Here is a 25134-nt window from a genome sequence, read left to right as displayed (position 1 = left end):
TTGAGGGTGTTAAATGTAATTTACTTAATTTAATTGTAAATCTTGAAGTTTTCAAGGGCAATTTATGGTATTTACATGTAGAATGCTCCACAATTTAAGGTCTCCCACTTTTCAAGGGCAATTTAAGGTCTCCCAATTTATGGTATTTACGTGTAGAATGCTTCACAATTTATGGTATTTACAATTGCACTCAACCTCGTAACATTTTTTTGTCCTAGTTTCATCATAGCTGATAGTCAAACTCCTCTCAAATTCTGTACCTCAACATCCCATTCACTTACAAGGAAACTTCCTCGTCAGTAAGTGTGGAATTCCTGGTGGCTAATGGGAACCTTCCTCTTCATATATATGTCCCTCTCAGAAACTGCATATAATTGTCCTCGGTCTTGCATATTCGTGCCCTGCATTAAGTCATTGCAAGAACCAAGAAGCAGAGAGTTTCTCTAGATGGATGCTTTCCGAGATTCTTATTCGTCCTCTTACCGGTGTTCCTATCATGCCTTCTTGAGTTTCAGAGGCCAGGACACGCGCAAGGGCTTTACTGATCACCTCTATAGAGCCTTGGAGCTAGCAGGAATCCACACGTTTAGAGACGATGATGAAATCAAGAGAGGGGAGAAGATTGAGTCGGAGTTAGAGAAGGCGATACAGGAGTCACAAGTATCGATAATTGTCTTCTCCAAGGACTATGCTTCCTCAAGGTGGTGTTTGAACGAACTTTCGAAGATCGTGGAACGTAAAAATACTGATCGTAGACATGTGGTTCTGCCAGTTTTCTATGATGTGGATCCATCCGATGTCAGGAAGCAGAGTGGTTCTTTTGCTGAAGCATTTGCCAGACATGAGAAGCGATTCAGTACGGAGGAGATGGACAAGGTGGAGCTGTGGAGAAGAGCTCTTAGAGATGTTGCGTCTTTGGGAGGAATGGTTTTAGGAGATCGGTAATTTCTATTCTCATAATGTTCTCAAGCTAATTGAAAGTGTCTTTTAAATTAGAAAACTAGATTTTAATCTCTAAATAAGATGAAGTTTAGAAAAGTGTCTTATACAAGATTAAAAATTGATTTTAGTTCTTAGACTCTATTTAATGCCAGCATATATTCAATGTCTCTTGTTTTATTTATAATTTTATGAAGAGGTATTCATCAATTTCCCCCCTGAACTTGTCACCATTGGCCAATTTCCCCCCTGAACTTTAATTTTGACCAATTTTCCCCCTCAACTCTCATAATTAGTCAATTTCCCCACTCAACTTTAATTTGGCCAATTTCCCCCCTCAACTCTAAAAATTAGTCAATTTGCACCCTCCTGTTAATTTTTTTTTTTTTTTAATTTTCCATCTATTCTTTTCTTAATTTTCAATCTTTCTAATAACTTCCAACAAAGTACTAAAATTAACATAAACTCACCTGCATAATATAGGGTAAAATGTACAAAAACATAATACAGTTAGTATGTGATATGGGTTGATTATAAGAAAAAGTTATGAATCGGGTTTAAAGCATGTAGAAGAAGAAATAATAACAAAAAGAAATAATAATCCTAAACTCATGGATCAAACCTATTTCAATAAAATGGATTATTCTTAATAAGGAGTCGAAAATTATGAATAGACTACCCATTTTTTCACTAAAGCTCGATTCTCCACAATTTACTTGAACTTTGCTTTCACTTTTATAAAGAAAATTGTATTCACATATAAAAATTTACACATCAATCCTTTTCGTTATCAATTTTGTATGGTCAAAAATCAAATAAAATTACTCCATACGGATTTATTATGACTAATAATACTATCTATAATAAATTCTAAATTTTAATCTATTTGTAATAGGATAAAGATATAGGAACATGATTAACATACATCTTATTTAGTTTCTTACACACACTTGTTTAATTATGATCAAATTAAAAAATTAACAGTAGGGTGCAAATTGACTAATTATAAGAGTTGAGGGGGGAAATTGGCAAAATTAAAGTTGAGGGGGAAATTGACTAATTATGAGAGTTGAGGGGGGAAATTGGCCAAAATTAAAGTTGAGGGGGGAAATTGGCTAATGATCACAAGTTCAGGGGGGAAATTGATGAATACCTCTTTTATGAATTTAAATTTTATGAAAATATTATAAATTTTAATTCTCATTATGGTAACATCTTATATAAGAAAATATTTTCATAGAGATTTTTCGGCACACTTATGTTTTTGCATATTTTCTTATCTGCCACTAATTCATTACAATATATTTAGGTACGAAGGTACATTGGATTAGTATAATATGTTTAGGTACAGACATTTTGGTAAACTAGTTTAGTATAATATATTTAGGTACCAACATTTCGGTACACTAGTTTAGCATCATATAGTTAGGTACGGAATTTTTTATTTACTTATGTTTTTAGATATTTTCTTATGTGTCACCAATTCACTACAATATATTTAGGTACAAACATTTCGGTACATTAATTTAGTAAAATATATTATGATACAAAAGTTTAGGTACATTAATCAAATAAAGTTAAATAAAATTAGTGAATTAAAATGTGTATAATAATGAATTTAAAATTTAATGTAATAACTTTAAATAAGTTATCTATTAAATATAAAAACAAAAATATAATATGAATTTGAATTCAGTACATACTAAAATCAATATTCAATCTAACACCGGGTTTTTATTAAATTTTAATCTTCTTGAAGGATTAAAGTTCAAAGACCCCTATAGAAAACTAGATTTTAATCCTTGGCAAAGATGATTTTTAGACTAAAACCATGAATAAGATCAAAATCTAATTTTTCTCACTCGATACATTAATAACCTCATTTATTAATTATATTTTATTTTTTTAATTATTTCTCTTTTTCTTCCTAATTTTTAATGTATTAATTTATTTCACTATAATTTTCATTTTCATTTCATTTATCGTAATATATTTTGTTGTAAACATTTAGATAAATTAATTTTTGTTATACAATATATTTCGATATACTTTGTCTTCTTCATTTAGGTACATTAAATTTATTATAATACATTTCAATGCATGCATTTAGATTCATATATTTCAGTACATACATTTCGATACAAACATTTAGATACAATAATTCAATATAAAACATTTCGGTACTAACATTTCGATGCATACATTTTGGTACACACATTTAGGTACATTAATTTAATATAATATATTTCAGTTCTAAAATTTAAACACATTAGTTAAATATCATACATTTCGGTGCTAATATTTCGGTACACACATTTAGGTACATTAATTAATATAATACATTTTGGTGCATATATTTCGGTACATACATTTCAGTACTAATATTTAAATACATTAGTTAAATATAATACATTTCGATACACACATTTCGGTACTAACATTTAGTTACATTAATTGAGTCTTTCAAGTTTTAAGAATGCTAAATAAAATTAATAAATTAAAAAAAACCCTTTTTTGGTCAAAAAATAAATTAAAATTTTGTATAATAATAAATTTAAATATTTAATAGGAGACATTAAATAAAATGCACCTTAACTATTTTGAATTAAGGATACATTAAGGGATTATAATCAATATGTAATCTAACATCAGGTTTATTTTAAATTTCAATCTTCTTGAAGATTAGAGTTAAAAAAACCCCTTTTTAGATTAAGTAAAAGGTTTTCTTTAGCCAAAATGATCTTGAGATTTGCATAACTCATCACTTTAGTCCATGAGATTTAAAATCAATATAAGGAGTCCCTGAGATTGTCTACCATCAATCATTTTGATCCATGGGTGAAAAATTAAGTTAAATAAGGATCAAAATAATAAAATTATCCTCAATTTAATAAACAATAGGCCAAAATGATTTGACCAAATTGAGAGTATTTTTATCATTTCATCCTTATTTTATGGAGATTTTTCACTAAATGATCAAAATATGGACAAACTCGGGACCAATTCTATCGATTTCAAATGTTGGGACCAAAGTAAAGAGTTGTGTATTTTGGCTAAAAAAACCTCAAGTAAAATTGTAGATGGCAGTGAAGCTTGAAGTTGTTCGATTTTGGTTTATATTTTCCTATCGATTTTGGTTTTATTTGTTCTCATGCTTATTTCTGCGTCATATATTTCAATTAAATGAATTATAGGTATGAGGGGCAGTTAATCCAAGATATTGTTGAAGAGATTAGAAATAAACTGGATCACGCAGCTTTAGACGTCGCTCCCTTTTCAGTTGGAATGGATTATCGTGTGAGACGCCTAAACATGTGGTTACAAGATGGATCAAATGATGTTGGTGTAGCTGTCATCTGTGGGATGGGTGGAATTGGCAAGAGCACTATCGCGAAGGCCGCTTATAACCGTAACTTTGGTAGATTTCAAGGTAGCAGCTTTCTTGCAGATATACGAGAATCTTCAGAACAACCCAGTGGTTTTGTTGGCTTGCAAAGAAAACTTCTTTCAGATATCCAAAAGGGGAAAGCAAAGAAAGTATACAATATGGATGAAGGAACAATCAGGATCAAACAAGCCGTGGGCTATAAAAAAGTTCTTATTGTTCTTGATGATGTGAGCGACCGAGATCAACTCAATGCAATTCTCGGAATGCGAGAGTGGCTTCATCTAGGAAGTAAAATTATCATAACAACTCGACATGAACATTTGTTAAATGCTCACGATGTTTTTGAAAAGTTCATGGTTCTAGAACTGAATGAGCACGAATCCCTTGAGCTTTTCAGTTGGCATGCCTTCAGACAATCCCATCCAGAAGAAGGTTACATGGAGCTTTCAAGACATGTGGTAAAGCATTGTGGAGGGCTTCCATTAGCTCTTCAAGTTCTGGGATCTTCTCTATCCGGAAAAAGTGTAGAAGTATGGCAAAGTGCATTGCAGAAGTTAGACGTGATCCCTAATGACAAAATTCAAAAAGTTTTGAGGATAAGTTTTGATTCTTTACAAGATGATCATGACAAAAATTTATTCCTTCACATAGCCAGTTTCTTCACAGGAAAGAAGATGGATTATACGAGTACTATGTTGGACAGCTTAGAGTTTTACACAAGGATTGGGATTGAAAATCTAGTTGACAGATGCCTAGTGAAAATTCAAAGGAACAGGTTGGTCATGCATCAATTGGTGAGAGACATGGCAATGGAAGTTATTCGTAAAGAATCACCTGATGACCCTGGAAAACGTAGTAGAGTGTTGCAGAAAGATGCCTCTAATATTTTGAGAAAATTAAGTGTAAGAACTATGTTTTTCATGTGTATGTATTTTTAGTTATGATTTGCTGTCCAGTACTAGTTATATACTTACTCAATGATCTGATTTGTTAGCAGGGTACGGAAAATATTAAGGGCCTCATGCTCAACCTTGCTAGCAAAAGAACGTTTGTTGGATGTCATAAAAAACGATGCCACGATGAAGATTATGATGGAAATTGTTCAAGACGACGTCGGCTTGGTATCTTCGCTTGGAAGCCAATTAGCTTTTCATCCACAAACTCAGCTTCTGCACCAAATGAGACAGATTTCGAAGCTGAGGCGTTTAGAAGGATGCACAATCTTGAACTTCTCATGCTCAACAACGTCAACGTCAGGGGAAGCTACGAAGAATTTCCAAAAAGTTTAATATGTTTATCTTGGAGAGGATTCCACTTAAAATCAGTACCAGAAAATTTTTATTTGGAAAACCTGGTTGTTCTGGACATGCGAAATAGTAGCCTACAACATGTTTGGAATGGGATCAGGGTACGTAACTCTCTCTCTCTCTCTCTCTCTCTCTCTCTCTCTCTCTCTTTCTCTCACACATGTCCATTATATCTTCTTAGAAATTGATTAATACTTGTTATTGAAACAGTTTCTTCCGAGGCTGAAAATTCTTAATCTCAGTCATTCGCATGGCCTTAGGACAACCCCCGACTTCTCAGGACTCCCTAACCTTGAGAGATTGATTCTTAAACATTGCATAAATTTGGTTGAGGTTGATGAGTCCATCGGATACCTAGAGAAACTTCTTGTTTTGAATCTACAAGGCTGCAAAAATCTCATGAAGCTTCCAATATTGAGATCTGTGAAGGATCTTGATCTTTCTGGTTGCTCAAAGCTTGTGCTTGGTGCCAATTCGACTGCCACAACTGATCACTTACAATCTACAGCTTGTGAAATGAAGAAGCTCAATCTGTTATCACCTAAATCATGGTATTCAATCTGGTCGTTGTTGTCGCCGAGAAAAAATATTGAATCAAGCAGTTTCTCATTGGCAAGTTTACCGCATTCCTTAACAAGTTTACGTCTGGATTGCTGCAATCTATCAGAGATTCCGAGTGCCCTTACTATGCTGCCTTCGTTAGAGTACTTGGATCTGAATAACAATCCAATTACAAGCCTACCAGAGAGCATGAACAATCTTGTTAAGCTTCGCACTCTTGCAGTGGAAGATTGCACAAACCTCACAATGCTTCCAGAGCTCCCACATAGTTTGAAACAATTGAATGGTAGAGGTTGCACATCATTGAAAAGAATAACAAATTTACCGAACTTGCACATATCACCGGCCACACATCCCTCATCTGACGGCATAATGGACCCATATTTAGACTGTTACAACATATTATTAGACTCAAATTTATGGTATTGTGGGAAACTAGTTGATGTTGCAAGCTTGTTCAATACACTAACATTGAGCAGCTTTGACATAAAACTCCTCAAAGATATCGATCTATTCGATTTGAAACCCAACGGTGGCGTTGAGGTCCAAAGGAACAACTATTGTGCAAGTAGGCGCTCCAAGGTTCTCTCTCTCTCTATCTCTCTCTCTCTCTGCTATGTACAAGTGCTTATAATATGATCTCTGTGGCGTAAACAATTAGATTGTAATCACAACATCACCATGAAACTGCAGGGAACTTTTGAATGCGGCATATTTAGCATATTTGTCCAAGAGAGCAAGATTCCGGATCGGTTCAATTACAGGAGCATGGGTAACACTGTTTTCTCTATTATTGTTCCTTCACAGCCTAATATCAAGATCGTAGGTTTAAATGCATGTATATTGTATGCCCCGCAATCGGATCGAAGCCCTGAGATTGCACGTGGCCATCATCGCCCTTCGCTTGAACTTAGGAATGAGACAAAGGGCCTTAAGTGGAAATTAAGAATGTGGAATGAGGTTGAATGGAAAGTGATGAACGAAGACATGTTATGGCTAAGCCATTGGATTATGGGGAACAATGAATTGGAATGCGGGGAAGAAGTGTGTCTTGAAATAATGGAAGCGCAAGACGGTTTCGTCACAAAGGAGATTGGAGTCCAGTTTGTGTACGAGCAGCAAAATAAGGATAAGGAGGATGTCCCATCAAGTAGTGGAGATGCAATGATCCTACGTTGCAGATCGAGCGCATCTTTCGCTGGACCGGCGTACACATTCCTTGATACCATGGGACCGGACTTTTTAGGCTTTAAGAAAAGCATCCGTAACTGCGAGAATGAATCTATGTCAACTGTCGTCTGCCATGTTCGTTACGATCTCTGTAACCATGCAGTGATCGATCCATGGTAACGAGTGCTATAAACTATTACCCAGTTGAATCCAAACTGATGTTGGTGATGCACAAATCACTAGATTCAAATGATTATTGGTTGTTAAGCTTCGTTTCTATCTATTTTCAATTTTTCCCTAAAAAATTGTTTTCAATAATTTAATATACAAAATTTCATGCCAAACAAGTTCTTGCCTGTATAAAGTATGAATTTAAAACCCGTTTTTAAGAAAAATAAAGTTTTAGAGCTCAACTAGAAAATAAGCCCACGCGTTGCGGCAGGAACCAACTGTTTCAGGCATAACTGCATGAATAAGACACATTTCAGGCGTAACTGCATATATAAAAAAGACACAAAGTGCAGGAAGTAAAGCTCATATTTTTAGGAGTGTTATTTTAACAACAATTCTTCAAGTGGTGGATTGCCCCGGTGGGTAGGGCATTTCTCTTAGTCCTACTGCATTCCGGGTTCGAAGTTCCAACCATCCCCAGTACCAGTTTAAGCACACCAAAGAACAAATTTAGCATCTTCTGTCGTCATCCACCCAACCCCAGCAGATACTCATACAAAATTCAAACAGAACTTGCCAAATTCATCCTCTTAAAATACAAAACGAAAATAGTTTATGATCACTGACCTCTTTGAATCGAATGATATTCGGATTCTTCAGTGATCTGTGGTTCATGATTTCCCTTTGAACATGTTCATCCATCTGCATCACCAAAAATACATATATATATATATATATATATATATATATATATATATTTTAAAAAAAATACAAAATGAAAATAGTTTATGATCACTAACCTCTTTGGATCGAATGATATTCGGATGGTCCAGTGATCTAGGGTTCATGATTTCCCCTGGAACATGTTCATCTATCTGCATCACCAAAAAATTAATAAATATGTAAAAAAAATACAAAATTTAAAGGATAAGAACTGCGAAGATTCTTAGGTCTTAGTTCGGAATGAAATAGCTTGTCTCACCTCCATATATTACCAAATCTGAGTCAATATGACTTTGCCAGAGCCACCGAATGTTGAATATATATCTGTTGAATGTTCTACTACCATCAACATTATAAAGGTTTCTAATTGAATCATATGTTTAAAATCCAAACATGAAAGCTTTACAGAGATAAATAACTAATTAGGCAGTACACAGCAGAGAGGGGAGAGAGAAAGAGCAGTTGAAGGAGTGAGAAGCAAAGTAGCATAGCAAGTGGAGAGTAAGCAATTAAGCATAGTCATCTCACGTAGGGAATGCCTGAGAACTGATCTTTGCTTCTCTTCCTTATGATCCTCTTAAATGCAATTCTACACATTTCTAAACCAAATTTACAAAGCAGAATTCAAAGAAATTTAAAGAAACCTCGTAAAGATTCAAACTTTTTTATTATCCAAAAGATATACATAACCCCATGTAACAAAAACAAATTTATGACACAAACGACATGATCTTTAGCCACAAAAAGCAAGAGAGAGAGAGATTTTGCTTTTTGCACTATGCACTTATGCAGAATGTGCAGAGAATCAAAATATCATAACCCATTTAACAACATGATATTTTAGGCAATAAGGCATCACATTTAGACCCCAAATGAAAGAATTTGCCAAGAAGAGGAAGAGAGCAATTCTATTTCATGTAAAAACGAAGAAACAGAGCATTAACAAACACACACGCACAAATCTCAAAGGAAATTGGTAAGAAATAATCGTAATTGAGAAAATAATCAGAAAAACAGAGAGGACACAACTGGAGTCTAATTCTACAGAACCCATGACAAACAAATATCCAAAATTAACAGATTACAGTAACAACATTCCAACAAAAGTAAGAAGACCAGATAAATTATCTATTCTAAAGTAAATTAGTTTCATCATGCATAAATCAAGGGAGTCACGGAAGGCCAGTATCTAAGGTAATCCAACATATTAAAGCATCCAAACAGAGACTCAGAATTACAAAACGCATGAAAATTCACATTCCAACGTGATATGCAAATGCAATCACCAATGTCAGATCAACCAAAACCAAATAAATTTATATCAGTACGCATCAAACCCACCAAACCCAAAATCAAAAGAAGGCGATCAAATGTTTGATTTTGCTAAATATTACAAAATAAAATAAATAAGAATATGTACAATTCAGCATGCATACCTTGTAGCGGTGCAGGGAACAGTTGCGTGAGCTGCATCGAGGGCATGTGTACTGGGAAAATTGCTACTGGCAGCTGCAATTAACAAAAACAAAAACAAAACAAAAAAATTGAATAAAATCAAAATCGGAAAATTTTCCACAAAATAAATAAAACAAATTATCAAGCTTTGTTGATGAAAGAGAGGTGGGGTTGGAACATACACGCGGCTATGAGCAGTAGACAAAAGATTTCAAAATGATTTCTTGACTTTTCAATCAGGACATGCACGAATATAAAAATGGCAGAGGATTAAAAACATACCAAACAGTAGAAAATCAAGTATAAAAAATGGTACTTACCTTGTGAATGAGGACATGCAGACACATGATGGATGAAGGACAGCAAATCCCGCATACACGAACCTAACTTGCCACTGTTTGCCACCCCCACCCCTCCCTATCTCTCCCTGCAATCCCGACGATTTCTCTCACTGTCACCCACCCACTCCCGAATCGAATATCCGCACAAAATCTCTCTCTCTCTCTCTCTCTCTCTCTCTCTGTTTCTCTCACTGTCACCCTCCCACTCCCGAATCGAAGATCCGCATGGAATCACTCTCCCTCTATAAGAGCAACTCCAGCGTTGGAGCCCTCACTCCTGGCAATACACTATTCAATCCACCTAATGAACAGTAATTGCCCTTAATGAACAGTAAGTAGCTCTGGCAATAGATTTTGCATCTCTACCGTTACACTTCTATAGCCCTGGCAATAGGCAATAAAATATTAGTATTTTTTTTATTTATAAAATTAATACAAAATAATTTTAAATTTAATATCGGATAAGATTTTTAATCGTTCTCGTTGCGCCACGTGTCATTATCCTAAGTATTATTAAATAATACAAAATAAATAATTATAATACAATTATTGGTGATGGACCAATTCGTAACATCTTCAATAAGCGACCAATTCGTACCTGCACCAGTGGTCATTTTGTTGAAAAAAAATGGATTCAAACTTTGAGACAAAGAAAGGAATGTGATTGAAAGTAGTTGAGAAAATATGAAATTGTTGTGAAGGTAGATGATAATGAGAAGGTATTTATAGAAAAGTAAAAACAATTCTTTTTACAATTTTTTTCAGATTTTTCAGATATTTTTTTGAATTTTTTACAATTTTTTTTAAATTTGTATTCAATTAATTAATCTCTGCCGTTGGATATAAAAAAATTTGAATTCCAACGCTCCAGATTGTGCCACGTGTCATAACGGTAACTTTTCAGATTTTTTAAACTATTTTTTCATTTATTTTTTAATTTATAAAGCATTTTAATATCCACCGTTGATCTCAGATCGAACGGTGGATATTAAATCTGACACTTTTTTTTTTTTTACCGTTGAGATCTAACGGTCCACATTAAGTGACCGTTAGGATCTAACGTACCGTGGGAAGCCACGTGGCTTCCCAACGGTAATAGACAAAACTTTTTTTTTTCTGATTATTGTGTCAGGACGCGCCCCCACGCGCGGGTGGGGTGCATGCGCCTGACACAAAAAAAATTAAATAATACGCTGACGCCACCCTGGCGTCAGCATGGCGTCATCCCCACCTCGGGCTCAAGGCCTGGCCCTCGGGCCTCCCCCATCCCCCGGCCTGCCTCACGCTGGAGGCCATCCACCGGCCCTCGGGCCTTTGTTCTGGAGACAGTCCCCCGAGCAATTTGCTACGGTGGGGATGCTCTAAGCGGCATGGCCGCTGTCCCTCTCTGTCTGCCCTCACCATTAATCCCAACCCAAAATTAAGATGACAAAAGTGCCCTGCAACCCTTTAATTCTAGCCGCGTGTCCCAACCCTAGCTGAATATTTCCGTCATTTGAACACCCAAGGTATCTCATCAAATGTGGATGTACCCGTCATAGTATGAATCTGAGAATTTCTCAGTTCAACTCTCGAAATTACTGTGACAGTATTAATATATCATGTGGAATGAGGTGGGATTATGGTAAAAGATAGAACTTTAGCTGATGGTAAACAACATTTGGGACTTTGATGTAAGCCGGCTGGGAATCCCAAATGTTGTTTATCATAAACATAAGTCTAATCTCTGATAAAAAAATAATAATAAAAATAATAAAAAGCACACCTCAAACTGATAAGGACTATAATTTTCAAGTGACACTGCTTTTTAATGGTTACCATAAAAAAAATAATAATAAAAGAACTGATCATTAGAATTATTCATGACAGAACCAATTTTGATTTGAAATATGATGGCCAAGAACAAATCACACTGCTTTTCAATGGTTACTGTAAAAATGGCGAAGTGTATGTATGTAGAAAGAATCGATTTCCAACTGATTTGAACTATCATACATTTTACAATACATTGAAAGCCTTATGAGAAGGCATACTTATACATAATAAGATCAAAACTTTACACCTATACTACATGAGAAGAAAGCTTTACACCGATGCCACATGCAGCAATATTAAAATGTTCTCCCTGCTGTCCAGGTGCAACAGCACAGCAACCACATGCAACCTTCCTTTCCAGAAGTTAATGTCCTCCCTTTATGGCAATGATGACTATAGTTGTAATGATGGCAGGTACATATACCCATGCTTGCCCACTAAGAATCTGCACTGCATGTGGAGCATCAAATCATGGAGTGGATGAACAATTAATACAAGGATTTCAACACTCCCCCTCAAGTTGGAGCATGAATGTTTTGAATGCCCAACTTGCTGAGAAGAGAATGAAACGATGCCTTTCCTAGTGCTTTTGTAAATATGTCGGCCAACTGATGTTTTGAAGGTGTGAACCTTGTTGCAATCATTCCTGAATGTAACTTTTCTCGGACCAAGTGACAATCTAATTCGATATGTTTAGTTCGCTCGTGGAAAACTGGATTAGCTGCAATGTGTAGCGCTGCCTTATTGTCACAGTAAACATGAGCTGGAGCTGCATGGGAGACCTGTAAATCTTGTAACACGTAAGTTCACAAGTGATTGCAGCCATTGATCTATATTCTGCCTCTGCAGACGATCGTGAAACCGTATGTTGTTTTTTAGTCTTCCAGGAGATAAGTGATTTCCCCAAAAACACACAATAACCTGTCACAGACCTTCTAGTCGTTAGACATGATGCCCATGAAGTGTCACAGTAACCACTCAATTGTAAAGCATCTGTAGATGGAAAAAATAGACCTTGTCCTGGAGTCCCTTTGAGGTATTTCAAGACTCGCATAGCAGCTTCAAGATGAGGCTTGCGTGGTTGGTTCATGAACTGGCTAAGATTTTGGACAGAAAATGTGATATCTGGCCTCGTTATGGTGAGGTAAATGAGTCGTCCCACGATCCTTCTATATCTGGTTGGATCCTTTAATAATTCACCATCCGTTGGCCTTAACTTCAAGTCTTGTTCCATGGGAAAATCCACTGGACATGCCCCTAATAGTCCAACATCGTCCAGTATGTCCAAAACATATTTCCTTTGTGAAATAGAAATGCCTTGCTGTGAACGAGCCACTTCAATCCCAAGAAAATATTTGAGAGGTCCGAGGTCCTTAATACGAAACTGATGATGAAGAAATTGTTTTAAACGTTGAATGGCCTCATGGTTGTTCCCTGTAATGATCATGTCATCAACATAGATAAGAACCACTGTAATGGAATGCGCAGTAGTGCAGGTGAACAATGAATAGTCTGCAGTTGATTGTTTGAATCCCATGAGTTGAATAGCTTGAGAAAACTTTGAAAACCATTGACGGGAAGCCTGCTTCAAGCCATAGAGGGATTTATGGAGTCGACAAACCAAGTTCTCCCCCTGTCGACGAAGTCCAGGAGGTGGAGACATGAAAACTTCTTCGTCCAAATCACCATGGAGAAAAGCATTCTGGACATCGAGCTGATGGAGAGGCCAGTGGCGTTAAGCAGCCACGGCCAATAAACAACGAACAGTGGTAAGTTTGGCCACAGGTGCAAATGTTTCAGAATAGTCCAGGCCTTCAATTTGCGTGTAACCTTTAGCAACCAAACGCGCTTTATAGCGCTCAATGGAGCCATCAGAGCGATGTTTGATCTTGTAAACCCACTTGCTGCCGATAACACGTTTTCCAGGAGGCAGGGAAGTGAGTGTCCAGGTATGGTTCTGTTCAAGTGCAGAAAGTTCAGACTGCATGGCAGCTTGCCAATTAGGATCAAGGTTGGCCTGAGCAAAAGAAGTAGGTTCGATGCTACGAGTGATATTATTGATAAACACTTGATGAGATGGTGATAAATGCGAAGGAGAGAGATAATGAGAGAGGGGATAGCGAGTACCTGACCGCGAAGAAGAAGTGGACGTGGAAGGCGCCGTGGTGACCTGTGAACAGTCATAATCCTTTAATAAGACAGAAGGTTGCTTGGGGCGGAGGCCACGACCAAGGGCAGGTGGTGGGATAAAGCTGACAGGACGGGGAGAAGGAAGAGAAGATGGGGGCGACACAGGTGATAGTGAGAAAGGGACGACAGTTACGGAAGGTGAAAGAGGAGAAGTGTACGGACTAGAGATGATGGGAGATGAGGGTTCTTGTGGAAAGGTGGAAGAATCTGATATGGTATCGGTGAGGGGAAGAGGAATGACGGGCACAACTTTATCAGGTTGGGTGTCGGGAGGATGATGAGCAAAAGGGAAGATGTGTTCATGAAAAACCACATCACGACTAGTAAAAAATTGATGAGTGTGAAGATTGTAGAGACGATACCCCTTTTGTCCACAAGGGTAACCAACAAAGAGACACTTGTGAGCCCTAGCATCAAACTTGTGTTTAGGGGAGGTGTGTGTAGCATAGCAAAGGCACCCAAAAACCCGTAAGTGCATATAAGTGGGGGGGCGTGTGTAGAGCATTTCATAAGGTGTTTTTTTTGATAAAACGATGGTGGGTGTGTGATTGATAAGATAAGTGGCAGTGAGAAGACTTTCTCCCCAAAATTTGAGGGGAAGGTTTGCTTGAAAACGAAGTGCGCGACCTACATTAAGGAGGTGTCGATGTTTACGCTCCACCACCCCATTTTGTTGAGGTGTGTGTGGGCAAGTATGTTGAAAAACAGCGCCTGAGTTGGCAAAAAATGAACGCATGGATATGAATTCTGCGCCATTATCAGTGTGTACTTGTTTAACTTGACGCTGAAATTGAGCGTTGACATAAGCAAAAAACAGTTTGATTTTCTCTTGTGTTTCAGATTTTAAATTCATGAGAAAGAGCCAAGTAAATCGAGAGTAATCGTCAACTATGGTTAAGAAGTATTTAGCACCTGATGAAGATGGCAAACGATGCGGACCCCAAATATCACAATGTATTAACTCGAAAGGTTGTAGACTAGAAGTAGAACTTAAGGGAAAAGGTAACCTTGTTTGTTTGGCTACTGGACAGACATCACAATGAGAATCAAAATTAAAAGAAATATCAGGAATGGAACTAGATAAGACACGGGCTGGACCAGTGGAAAGGTGTCCAAGGAGTTGGTGCCAGACATTGGATGATGCGGATGCAGAAGCAGCAACGACCCCAGGCTTATTCTGTCGAAAGACGAAGTCTTCTGTGACTGGGACTAGGTAATACAGGCCATCACGCTCCTTCCCCAATCCAATCATCTTCTTTGTTGCCAAATCCTGTAAGAGACAAAAAGTAGGGAAGAAAATGATCAAACAATTTAATCCCCGAGTAACTTTGCTAACTGACATCAAGTTAACTCGAAAACCAGGGACACAAAGGACATCTTTTAGGTTTAAATTTGGAGTGAGTTTGATTGAACCAAGACAAGAAATTGGTGCTTGTGACCCATTTGGCAGATTGACAGAGGAAGAATGTGGTCTCCTTTTGTCGTGTAAATTAAAAGAAGAAGAAATGTGATCTGTAGCCCCACTGTCAATAATCCAAGAATCTGGACTGTTTGTGGAAAAAGAATAGCATCGTGTATTAGGTATACCTGCTGCATTTGCAAAAATCTAATTTTTACCATCACCACGAAGAATAGCCTTGATTTGGTTGATCTCATCCACTATGAATTTCAAACCAACAGGTTCTTTGGAAGTGCTCGACTTGGCCTCTTCTTTGTGGGCATTATTGGCTGCTGCGCGCCTGGTTTTGTTGGGAGGCTTTATGTCCTTCCCGTGAAACTTGTGGCCAGGAGGGAATCCGTGAAGGTAGAAACAGTAATCAACTGTATGAGTAGTTCCATCGCAGTAAGTACAATGAAAATCCTTACCAGTGTTTGCCTTGCCACCATTGTTCGGCTTGCGAGGCTGCTTATTCCAGGTGGTCTTGGATACGTGCATGGTATGTGTAGTGTTACTTTCACCACCTTCTGCCACCTCTCTTTGTTTTTCTTCTTGTAAAGTCAAAGAATATACCTTACGAATGTTTGGTAGTGGCTGCATTAAGAGGATTTGTCCACGAACAGCCGAATAAAAGTCATTCAATCCCATGAGAAATTGAATAACCTGTTCCTGTTGTTCTCTTTCATTGATCGCTTTCATCGTTCCACATGTGCAGGCTGGAATGGTATTGTAGGACGCCAGTTCATCCCAAAGTCCTTTGAGTCTGGTATAGTATGCCGATATGGATTGTTGACGCTGTCGATGTTCAATGATCTCTCTTTTAATTTGAAAAATGTGAGAAACGTTTCCTTGTGAGAAACGTTCCTTCAAATCCTCCCATATCTCAGAGGGTGAATCCGTGTATAGGACGCTGCTCATCAAATCATTACTAACAGAACTAACGACCCATGAGAGGACCATATCATTGCACCGTTTCCAAAGGGAATATTTGGCGTCGGTTTTTGGCGGGGCTTCTATCGAACCATCCACAAAACCGAGCTTGTTCTTGGCGCTGAGGCTGATTGTCATCGCACGACTCCATGTGGAATAATTGTCACCATCCAATGGTTTGGAAACAAGGTGTAGACTCGGGTGATCCGAGTGATGAATGTAGAATGGATCAGTGATGTCCATTGTTGTTGTGAGTTGTGGTTTGTGTTTAGGAGTTTCTTCGTCACTCATGATGAACAACAAGATCGAGCGGAAGCGTTTCAGGCACCAGGAAGGTGCTCTGATACCATGTAAAAATGGCAAAGTGTATGTATGTAGAAAGAATCGATTTCCAACTGATTTGAACTATCATACATTTTACAATACATTGAAAGCCTTATGAGAAGGCATACTTATACATAATAAGATCAAAACTTTACACCTATACTACATGAGGAGAAAGCTTTACACCGATGCCACATGCAGCAAAAGCACACATGCAGCAATATTAAAATGTTCTCCCTGCTGTCCAGGTGCAACAACACAGCAACCACATGCAACCTTCCTTTCCAGAAGTTAATGTCCTCCCTTTATGGCAATGATGACTATAGTTGTAATGATGGCAGGTACATATACCCATGCTTGCCCACTAAGAATCTGCACTGCATGTGGAGCATCAAATCATGGAGTGGATGAACAATTAATACAAGGATTTCAACAGTTACCATAAATTTTCAGAAGAATTTTTATCTCTCTCTCTGCAAACCCTAAACCAAATCTCCTATATCCTATCTCGGACACCCCACATACAGCCAAGAAGCCAAGATATTAAAGCAATCTCTACATAATACTTTGGAACAATGAAGCAAAATGGTACTTACTTGTTCCTTGTCCAAAACTGTTGGTGCCGCAGCACATTATCAATTGTGGGTTGCTCAAATCCTTCATGGCTTAGACTGCATGAAGAATTAGAAACTAAAAGATGAATATATGCTGTAAATCATCATATAAATGCAACTGCATTTAAAAAAACAAGGGAATGAAAAAATTGAATTCTATTTCATCAGTATGTAACTGCATGAAAAGTTACATTGAATGCAGACTCAATCAATTTCCCCAAAGTCATTGTTAACTGAAAATCAATACCAACCCCAAAAATACCACCATTGAATTTGGCAAAACCCAAAAACAAAATACAAAGATTTACTTACATAATCACAGAAAAACATGAAATTTGAGCACCCATTTGGCCAAGTTAAAGGATAAAGGCACTCACATCATCGTAGTGGTACTCTTTGGGAAGATCTTCTAATACTGGTTCTTCCTTTTTCTTGCTCTTCCTCAGAGCTGCCATAAAAAACTCAGAGAAGCACACATTCAGAAAAGAAAAGGTCCAAAACTGCCATAAAGAATCCAGAAAGCATACAAATTCATCAGAACAAAAACCAAATGATGTGAGTGAGTAGTGAGAGGTTGTGTTAGGCACCTGAAACACGTTTTGGTTTCAACTGAAAGGGCCAGAGCGTTGCATGCGAGGAAGATGACGATAGGATTCCAGAGACAACATCCACATTCTTTTTTCTTGGGTGAACTAACCAAACCATATTATATACTAAAACGACATAAAAAATCATTCACAAAATCACAACAAAATAGAACAAAAACATTCACAAAAGAATTCCCCAAGTTTTCAAACGGAAATTAAACATTTACATAGCTTATATAAAAAGCCAAAATATAAAATATTAATCAAAAGGTTGAGAGAACTCACATCCCAGTAATGCTTATTGCTGATATTAACACCCACTGACAGCAGCCCTTGGTTTGTGGAATTCCCACGCCCAACTCCATGACCTCTGTCTCTGCCATCCCTCACAACCATACCCACTTTCGACCCACCCCTCAATCCCGACACCAACCCTTGATTCGAGGAGGAAAAATCAATCCAACCACCCTTTTCGCAAGCCTCACTCCTCCCTCTCCCTTCCCCTCCCCGCCAATCCATGCCCATCTCCCTCGTTGTAGCTCTGCAACCCACGATTTTTGGCACCAAAAACTATGTCCTAGGATGATGTGACAATTTACCAAAGTCAGAAAATGCGTTATCTCAGTTTATATTAGTTTAGTTTAGGTTGGTAGCATATATGATCCCCGTGCAGCAACATAGAATACTTGGTAAAAGGTGCATTTCTGTGAACAAATAACCAACATGCTTGACCGAAAAAACAATGCAGATGCTTTAGTAATACAAAATTACAGTTTTATTCAAGTTTCTCAGTCACAAACTAACCTTCCTTTGTTGAGCAGCAAGGAAGAGGGGGAGAAAATTGATTCCTGGAGGAGCTTTTTCGTTCAAACTCAGTCGAGCTGCGAGGATGAAGGGTCGAGGATTGTTTTTGAGCTGGTGTTGCGGATATAAACGTATAGAAAGCGCCACTGTCTCATAACAAACACAAATCGAATATGATCACCATGTCACATTAATTACCTAAAATTCAAAATGTTATATACATTAGGATGTTGAACAAATTAGTTACATTTCATTAAACTAAAAAATTTACAGAATATGAGAAATAAAGAATTTGTATTGTTTATATGAAAATAGAATAACAAAGAACATCATTGAGTCATTGACTACCATTTTATTCGGTAGTTTCCTCCAACTGCAATTGTTGACAAACATAATAGACAATGTTTTTTAGCGAATTATGGACAAAGCTTAATATTCAAATGCAATGAAGTGGAAAACAAAATCCAATTCTAGGACGAATTGAATCCCTATTAATCCTTCCTGGTCTAGTACCTAAGAACCAATGAAGTGGCAATATATGGATATGCATGCTATAAGAAACCATTCATTTGTAGATGGTATTGTGTCACCAATATTGTATTTAAAAATCTACCCATGATAAAGATGCAATATATAGTTCGGTAAAAAATCAAAACCAAGAGTTAACAAAGGAAAAGGATTAAGACGTTGAAAATACAAAATTGGATTCTTTTATTTGGTAAAGACGGTTCCCCCACTGGCTGTCTGAAACCACAAACACTTCTTTACATAGAAACTTTATAAACTAATAGATTAAAATAAATCTAAGTGTTATAAACGAAAAATCCTGGGATTGATAGCAATGGCATCAACAGTGCCACCACATCCCAAATAAATGAATGAAAATATAGTGATTAACGTCCAACTAAGAAGCTCAAGCTTGAACATAAACCAAGGCATAAGAGCTTACCAAACTTTTCAAATGGCTAAATTGTTCATTTAACTTGATAACTTCTTCCTGCGAACCATAAGTAAGATCATTAGATGCGGTAAATAAAACATCATACTTCATCCATGGCAATCTAGCAGAGAAACCAATTGCATTCAGATGGAACCTAATTTGTGGAACTACATTTATATGCACTGAAATGCATTATCATGTTGTCATATTTAAAACTGAGGTTTATGCTATCTTTAGCATACACAAAAGTTTTGCCCCTCATTTTTGAAGTTCTGCGCTTCATAATTTATATACTTTCAGTTTCCCTTCTAATGAAGGTATGGACTGCTTTCCATTTGGAATTTTCGTAAGACAATGTTATGATATTCCTAATTTCGAATGTGTTTCCATTCCTAAATCATAAATATTGTACAATTAGATCTCAATTACTCTGATGTGTTTGAGCATGTGGCAGGGCATGAGAATCAGAATCACTCCCTGTTGTTCTCCGCTTCGTGATTTGGTCATCAAACAATACTTCATTCCCTCCATCCGTTATCACATCTTCTTGGTGATCATTAGTTCGTCTCCAAACCGTATCCACAAAAAACTACAAATTAATCCCAAAAACAATCATACAAAAAAATTGCCGATTAGAGTCGATTACATACCATTTTCCCAGGATGTAGAGCTCAGTGATGATTCCCTCCTCGTTTTGCACCTTAAACATCGACATTTTAAACCACAAACCAAAATCAAACAAACATAAAGAAATACGACTGACAGAATCACACTGTAAGCCACCACTCCCTCGCTTCCACGGTTCCACCCACAACACCAAAAACAACAATAACAATAATAACAATGTACACTCAGACAAAACAAAAATGCACCAAAGCCCTCCAGTGCTATAACAGCACTTCTACGACAACTTCGATATCTATGGACTGTTCCTTTCTCCATGTTACAACGATAGTATTAGAGCTCTTACAGCATCACAGATGCATGATCAAGGGTGTATTCGACAACCTTTTCTCTGATCCTTTTCATCAGTTGGTCCTAAAGATTGTATTCTTTTAAATTCATCTTCTTTTAAATTCATCTCCTTACAAAATCCAGACGTTAACCTTGATAGTCCTACTTTATAATAAATTACTACTTATGCCTTGTCTTCTAAATTAAGCTAAACTGAAGTAAGACGACATGTTCAAACTTCTACAAATTTGCTGTTCAAATCCTATGCACAAGTCATGTTGAATAGACCTTCCCAACTTCAACATGTGCTTAAGTGCTTATTACCGTCATTTTCATATGAAGTGCTTTAGTGCTTAAGTGCTTATCACCGTCATTTTCATATCTAAATTAAAAAAAAATCACTGTCCTAGTTTGAATTTTAAACAAATTCCCAATAGTCACACCTAACCCTTAACTATTAGTTGAATAAAAGGTTTTTCCAATCGAAAAAATGAACAAAAATGACGGATTTTGCAGCTGGCTTCGTAAAGTTGCACAATAATAATAGTAACAGAGGTATTTTTTACTCTAAGAAGTACCAAAGAAAGTCAAAAACTTCATATCTGATAACAAGAAAACAAACAAACAAAAAAGTAGAAACAATTTAATTCATGCAATACATTTCCTTCCCAGTTCAAAATTTAGCTAACAATTTAACTGATTTCGTCTGTTTTCATAAATTCTCAGAAATTAACAGTCGAAAAACACAAATTAAAGGGGGGAAAAAGTGAACTTCCTCAAGTTTTCAGATAAGTGAAGTCGCTAGCTTCAGAGACACAAACTGAGCTATATCGAAATATGCATACGTATATTTATTATAAGGGGTGGAAGGTAGGGTTAAGGTTACCCGGTAAGAGAAGGGCAGCAGGGAGAAAGAGGTTGTGCTGTCTGCGGAGATTGGAAATGGAGAGGGAGGGAAGAGGACTGAACCCCCAATATACCCTTTCGTCGTATGTTTTTCATTTTTCTACTTCTTGTTATTTTATCCAACTTTGCAGTATTTGCAAAACAGGCCAACTGTTCTACACACTTTTTCTTTTTTACTAAATTCGCTTATAATACATGTATAATACACTTATATATGTATTTAGAAAAAATTGATTTGTATACACTTGTCAATCATACGGTAAAATACATGTTCATATAGGTAAGTGTGCAGTTTTCACATTTAATAAAAGGAATATAATGTTGTAAATAGTTAGTTTTTGAACAAGGTATTAGCACAAATTGCTTTCAATGCTTCACTTGAAGTTCTAAAGAAGAATTATTTTGGAGTTTCGCCATTTGCAATTAAGGGAAAGTATTAGTTTCATATCATTCTTATTTCGATTAAACCATTACTTTTTATTGAAGTGATCTAGTTGTTAATTGATTCAATTTCTCCTCTTGTGTTTATGTTTATTGAAATGCAGCGTCTTAAAGATTGAAATATGGATTTGAAAAAAGTCATTTGAAACCAGAGTTTTGTCACACCAGCCAAGTAACCCTAAAACCTAGTCTTTATGATTCAACTATGTTCGAATTGCTTGATATGAATGATGTGTGTGAAATTAATAAGAATTTGGAAATGGGATTACAAAACCCTAGAACTTGAAGTTTCCTCAAGTTGGGGCTAGAAACATGAAAACTAACTACGCCCTAATGTAATCTTATTCTGCATTTTTTTCATTGGTTTTTTGCTAACCTAATGAGGTTTTGATGAGACATCTACTCTAAGTTGGTCGAACCCTTGTGTATGCTTATGCTCATCTTTAAGATATCAAGTATCAACATTGCTTTACCTCACCTTTTTTTCTTAGACTACGGGTTTGTCCCGTTGGAGAGATTGGAGAGAAAATGAAAAAGAATATCTAGAGAACAAGGCCTTCAACATATTTGGACCTAAAGTTGGGTCTACCTAACATTGGATTGAAATTAGACTAATAGTTAACTTAGAATTAGACTTGAAAAATAAATACCCAATATAAATAAATAAAAAATAATCAAATTATATCTTATACAGTTTAGTTTGGTTGGGTTTTAATCGGCACGATTTTTTAGATTTCAGTTCGGTGTTTATCCCATTTTTTTCGATTTTCCGAGGTCCTGTTTCTCTCCTTATGATACCATGCATGGCCCCCGAGGTCCTGTTTCTCTCCCTATGATACCATGCATGGCCCCCACCTTTTACTTCTTGTATATTGATTTCAAATAATCAATAAAATGGCTTCTTTTGTTTGCCAAAATCTTGATTTCAAATAAAATGGCTTCGATTAAACTCCGTGTAAGATTAGTCATGCCTCAATTCTTTTTCATGCTTGTTGCAGATCAAACGGTACTCGATGTATGCCCAGAAGTTTATAATTCATTCCCGATCCATTCATACATATCTAGTTTTACGATATCTCCAGTAGCAAACCAATGCTAGAGTCCTTCATGCCTTCGGACATTTGTCTACGTTAATGTTTTTTCTCTTGGTCGAAAGGAGTTAGGGCAGATCTCCAGACATGGTTCCTTAAGGAGTGGCATCAGCTTCAAGAAGCGGAGGGAGAACCCCGAATTTAAATTGTCGTGTTCGAGTTCAATTGAGAGAGTCAATTGTAGGACAATCAATATGTGGAAATGAGTAGAGCTGTAGAGGTCTTGGGGTATTACCTGACGGCTATGATCGACGAAGTTTGGCTCCATCGCAAAAGCAACGCCCATGTAATCTTTTGAAGAAAGCCTGCAAGTATTCAGACATATACCGACGCATTTGCTTTCTTCCAAGTACTTGCATTTCTCTACAAACACCTGCATCAATGGTGAACCCTCCCATTCATTATGTTTATCGCGACCATGAACCTGACCTTGAAAATGAAAATGTAGACGAAGAATGGCGGACTGAACTCGCTCACCCCACTACTCCATGAGGTCCCGTCTGGTAAGTCGACAGAATTTACTGTGTAAGGACCCATGAGCCATTGAAGTAATTGCAGGTTACCCTTGCAACCATGATGGGCCATGGCACCTACTTTTCCAACTTGTAAAGGTGCTATCAGCAACCTATAAAGGTCTAGCAGCAATGGTGAAAATAAGGATCTCAATATTCTTACCTGCCAATTGAGCACAAAGCACCTACATAACACTCACTTATGCCCATCATCTACCCAATTAACAAACACACATGGCTCCTTACATCTAAGTGAATAATTTTTAGGTGGGCGAATCGCAACTGACATATCAACTATGCGAATCATCCATAGTACAACACGTGATTAATAACTACAGGTGACGATGTTAGCACCGACATCAAAATATCCTCAATTTGTATAGTATTCCCTCCTTGTAGACAAGTCACAGTTTGACATTTCTACATAATTGTTTCTGTTTTTATACAAGTTATTTCACGTTACTATAAGTTTCAGTTTTTGATTTGTATGTAAGGAGTTAAGCAGCATTGGTCGACTAATGTAGCACATGGATTAATAACTACATGCGACAATGACAATGTCAAAACTAAAAAAATTCTCCATACGTAGTATTGCTGGCCTTGTTACAAACATGTCACAATTCGACATAGGTTGATAAGTTTTCTTAACAAGTTACTTCACATTACGTCAATATATGGTTCAATTTGTGATTTGCTGGTAAGGAATCGAGAATTTTATTAGCCACTCTCCCTCATGGTCTCCTCTAATATTCTTTATAGTTATTTTTGTAGTTTGATCGTATTATCATGTTTAGTCAGGTATCGGTAATAACACGATTAAACTACAAAAATGAAGATACAAGAATAAAAGTGAAAATTAGAGTGAACTACATGGATTTTAGGAAAATGGAGTACTCGAAATCACACTATGCCGTACGCGTGGATCTTACGTCCAAAGTCAAAGGGATAGAAGCCGCTGAGGATTATGTCAGCGGCCTACCGGAATCGTCAAAGAACCTATTCACTTACAGTGCACTTATGCACTGTTACTGCAAGGAACTGATTGAAGAAAAGGCACTGGCGCTTTTTGCAACGAGGGATGAGTTGGTATGTGCGTCGTCTACTTTTATCTTTAACAGTCTCATGTCTCTGCATATGAGAAAGCAGAACCCAGAGAGAGTGGATCCTTTAGTGCAAGAAATGAAGAAGAGAAACATCCCTCGGGACAAACGTACTAATAAAACATGGATGCAGAGCTTCGCCGCTTTAGAAGATTTTGAAGCAGTAGGAAGAGTCCTGGACGAAATGAAAACACACAATGGAAAAAAAGGCAGTTGGTCAGCCTATCGTAATCTGGCTGACATCTATGTAAAGGCGGAGCTTTTTGACAAGGCAGATGAAGTCCTTCATTTTGTAAGCATGGAGTATTGCACTTCAATGCACATGCTTTTCATTGACTCTGAGCATTGGAACCTACGTTTTTAATCACACATTCTTTATATCATTGTCCGAATATAATCTTGCCTGCGTGATTGTGTGACACGCATTTGGTAA

The 25134-nt window shown here is 37.0% G+C and overlaps 2 protein-coding genes and 1 pseudogene across 5 annotated transcripts; 2 read left to right on the top strand and 1 right to left on the bottom strand.

Moving 5' to 3' along the window:
* The first annotated feature begins 223 nt into the window (after window positions 1-223).
* LOC125472674 (disease resistance protein RPV1-like) lies at window positions 224-7636 on the top strand. Of its 4 annotated transcripts, none has more exons than XM_048574373.1 (6): window positions 224-941; window positions 4134-4867; window positions 4928-5229; window positions 5322-5735; window positions 5845-6777; window positions 6889-7636. In XM_048574373.1, the coding sequence occupies exons 1-6, from the start codon at window positions 448-450 to the stop codon at window positions 7543-7545; spliced, it is 3534 nt and encodes a 1177-aa protein (XP_048430330.1). In that variant the 5' UTR covers window positions 224-447; the 3' UTR covers window positions 7546-7636. The 4 variants fall into 4 exon arrangements, with proteins under 4 accessions (XP_048430330.1, XP_048430328.1, XP_048430327.1 ...); XM_048574371.1 differs by having other exon boundaries at window positions 4134-5229; window positions 5322-5611; window positions 5663-5735; XM_048574370.1 differs by having other exon boundaries at window positions 4134-5229; window positions 5325-5735.
* A 248-nt stretch (window positions 7637-7884) lies between these two features.
* The window catches only part of LOC103934058, a 42811-nt pseudogene continuing 25561 nt past the window's right edge, over window positions 7885-25134 (bottom strand).
* On the top strand, window positions 24487-25065 carry LOC125472690 (pentatricopeptide repeat-containing protein At1g02370, mitochondrial-like). The gene has a single exon (XM_048574408.1). It carries the CDS (start codon window positions 24487-24489, stop codon window positions 25063-25065), a length of 579 nt encoding a protein of 192 aa, XP_048430365.1.

The sequence above is a fragment of a genome, unplaced genomic scaffold, assembly GCF_019419815.1.
Source record: "Pyrus x bretschneideri cultivar Hongxiangsu unplaced genomic scaffold, Pyrus_bretschneideri_v1 Contig71, whole genome shotgun sequence".
Taxonomy (NCBI): domain Eukaryota; kingdom Viridiplantae; phylum Streptophyta; class Magnoliopsida; order Rosales; family Rosaceae; genus Pyrus; species Pyrus x bretschneideri.
Note: the sequence above shows the minus strand (reverse complement) of the source record. Positions and strands in the feature narration are given on the sequence as shown.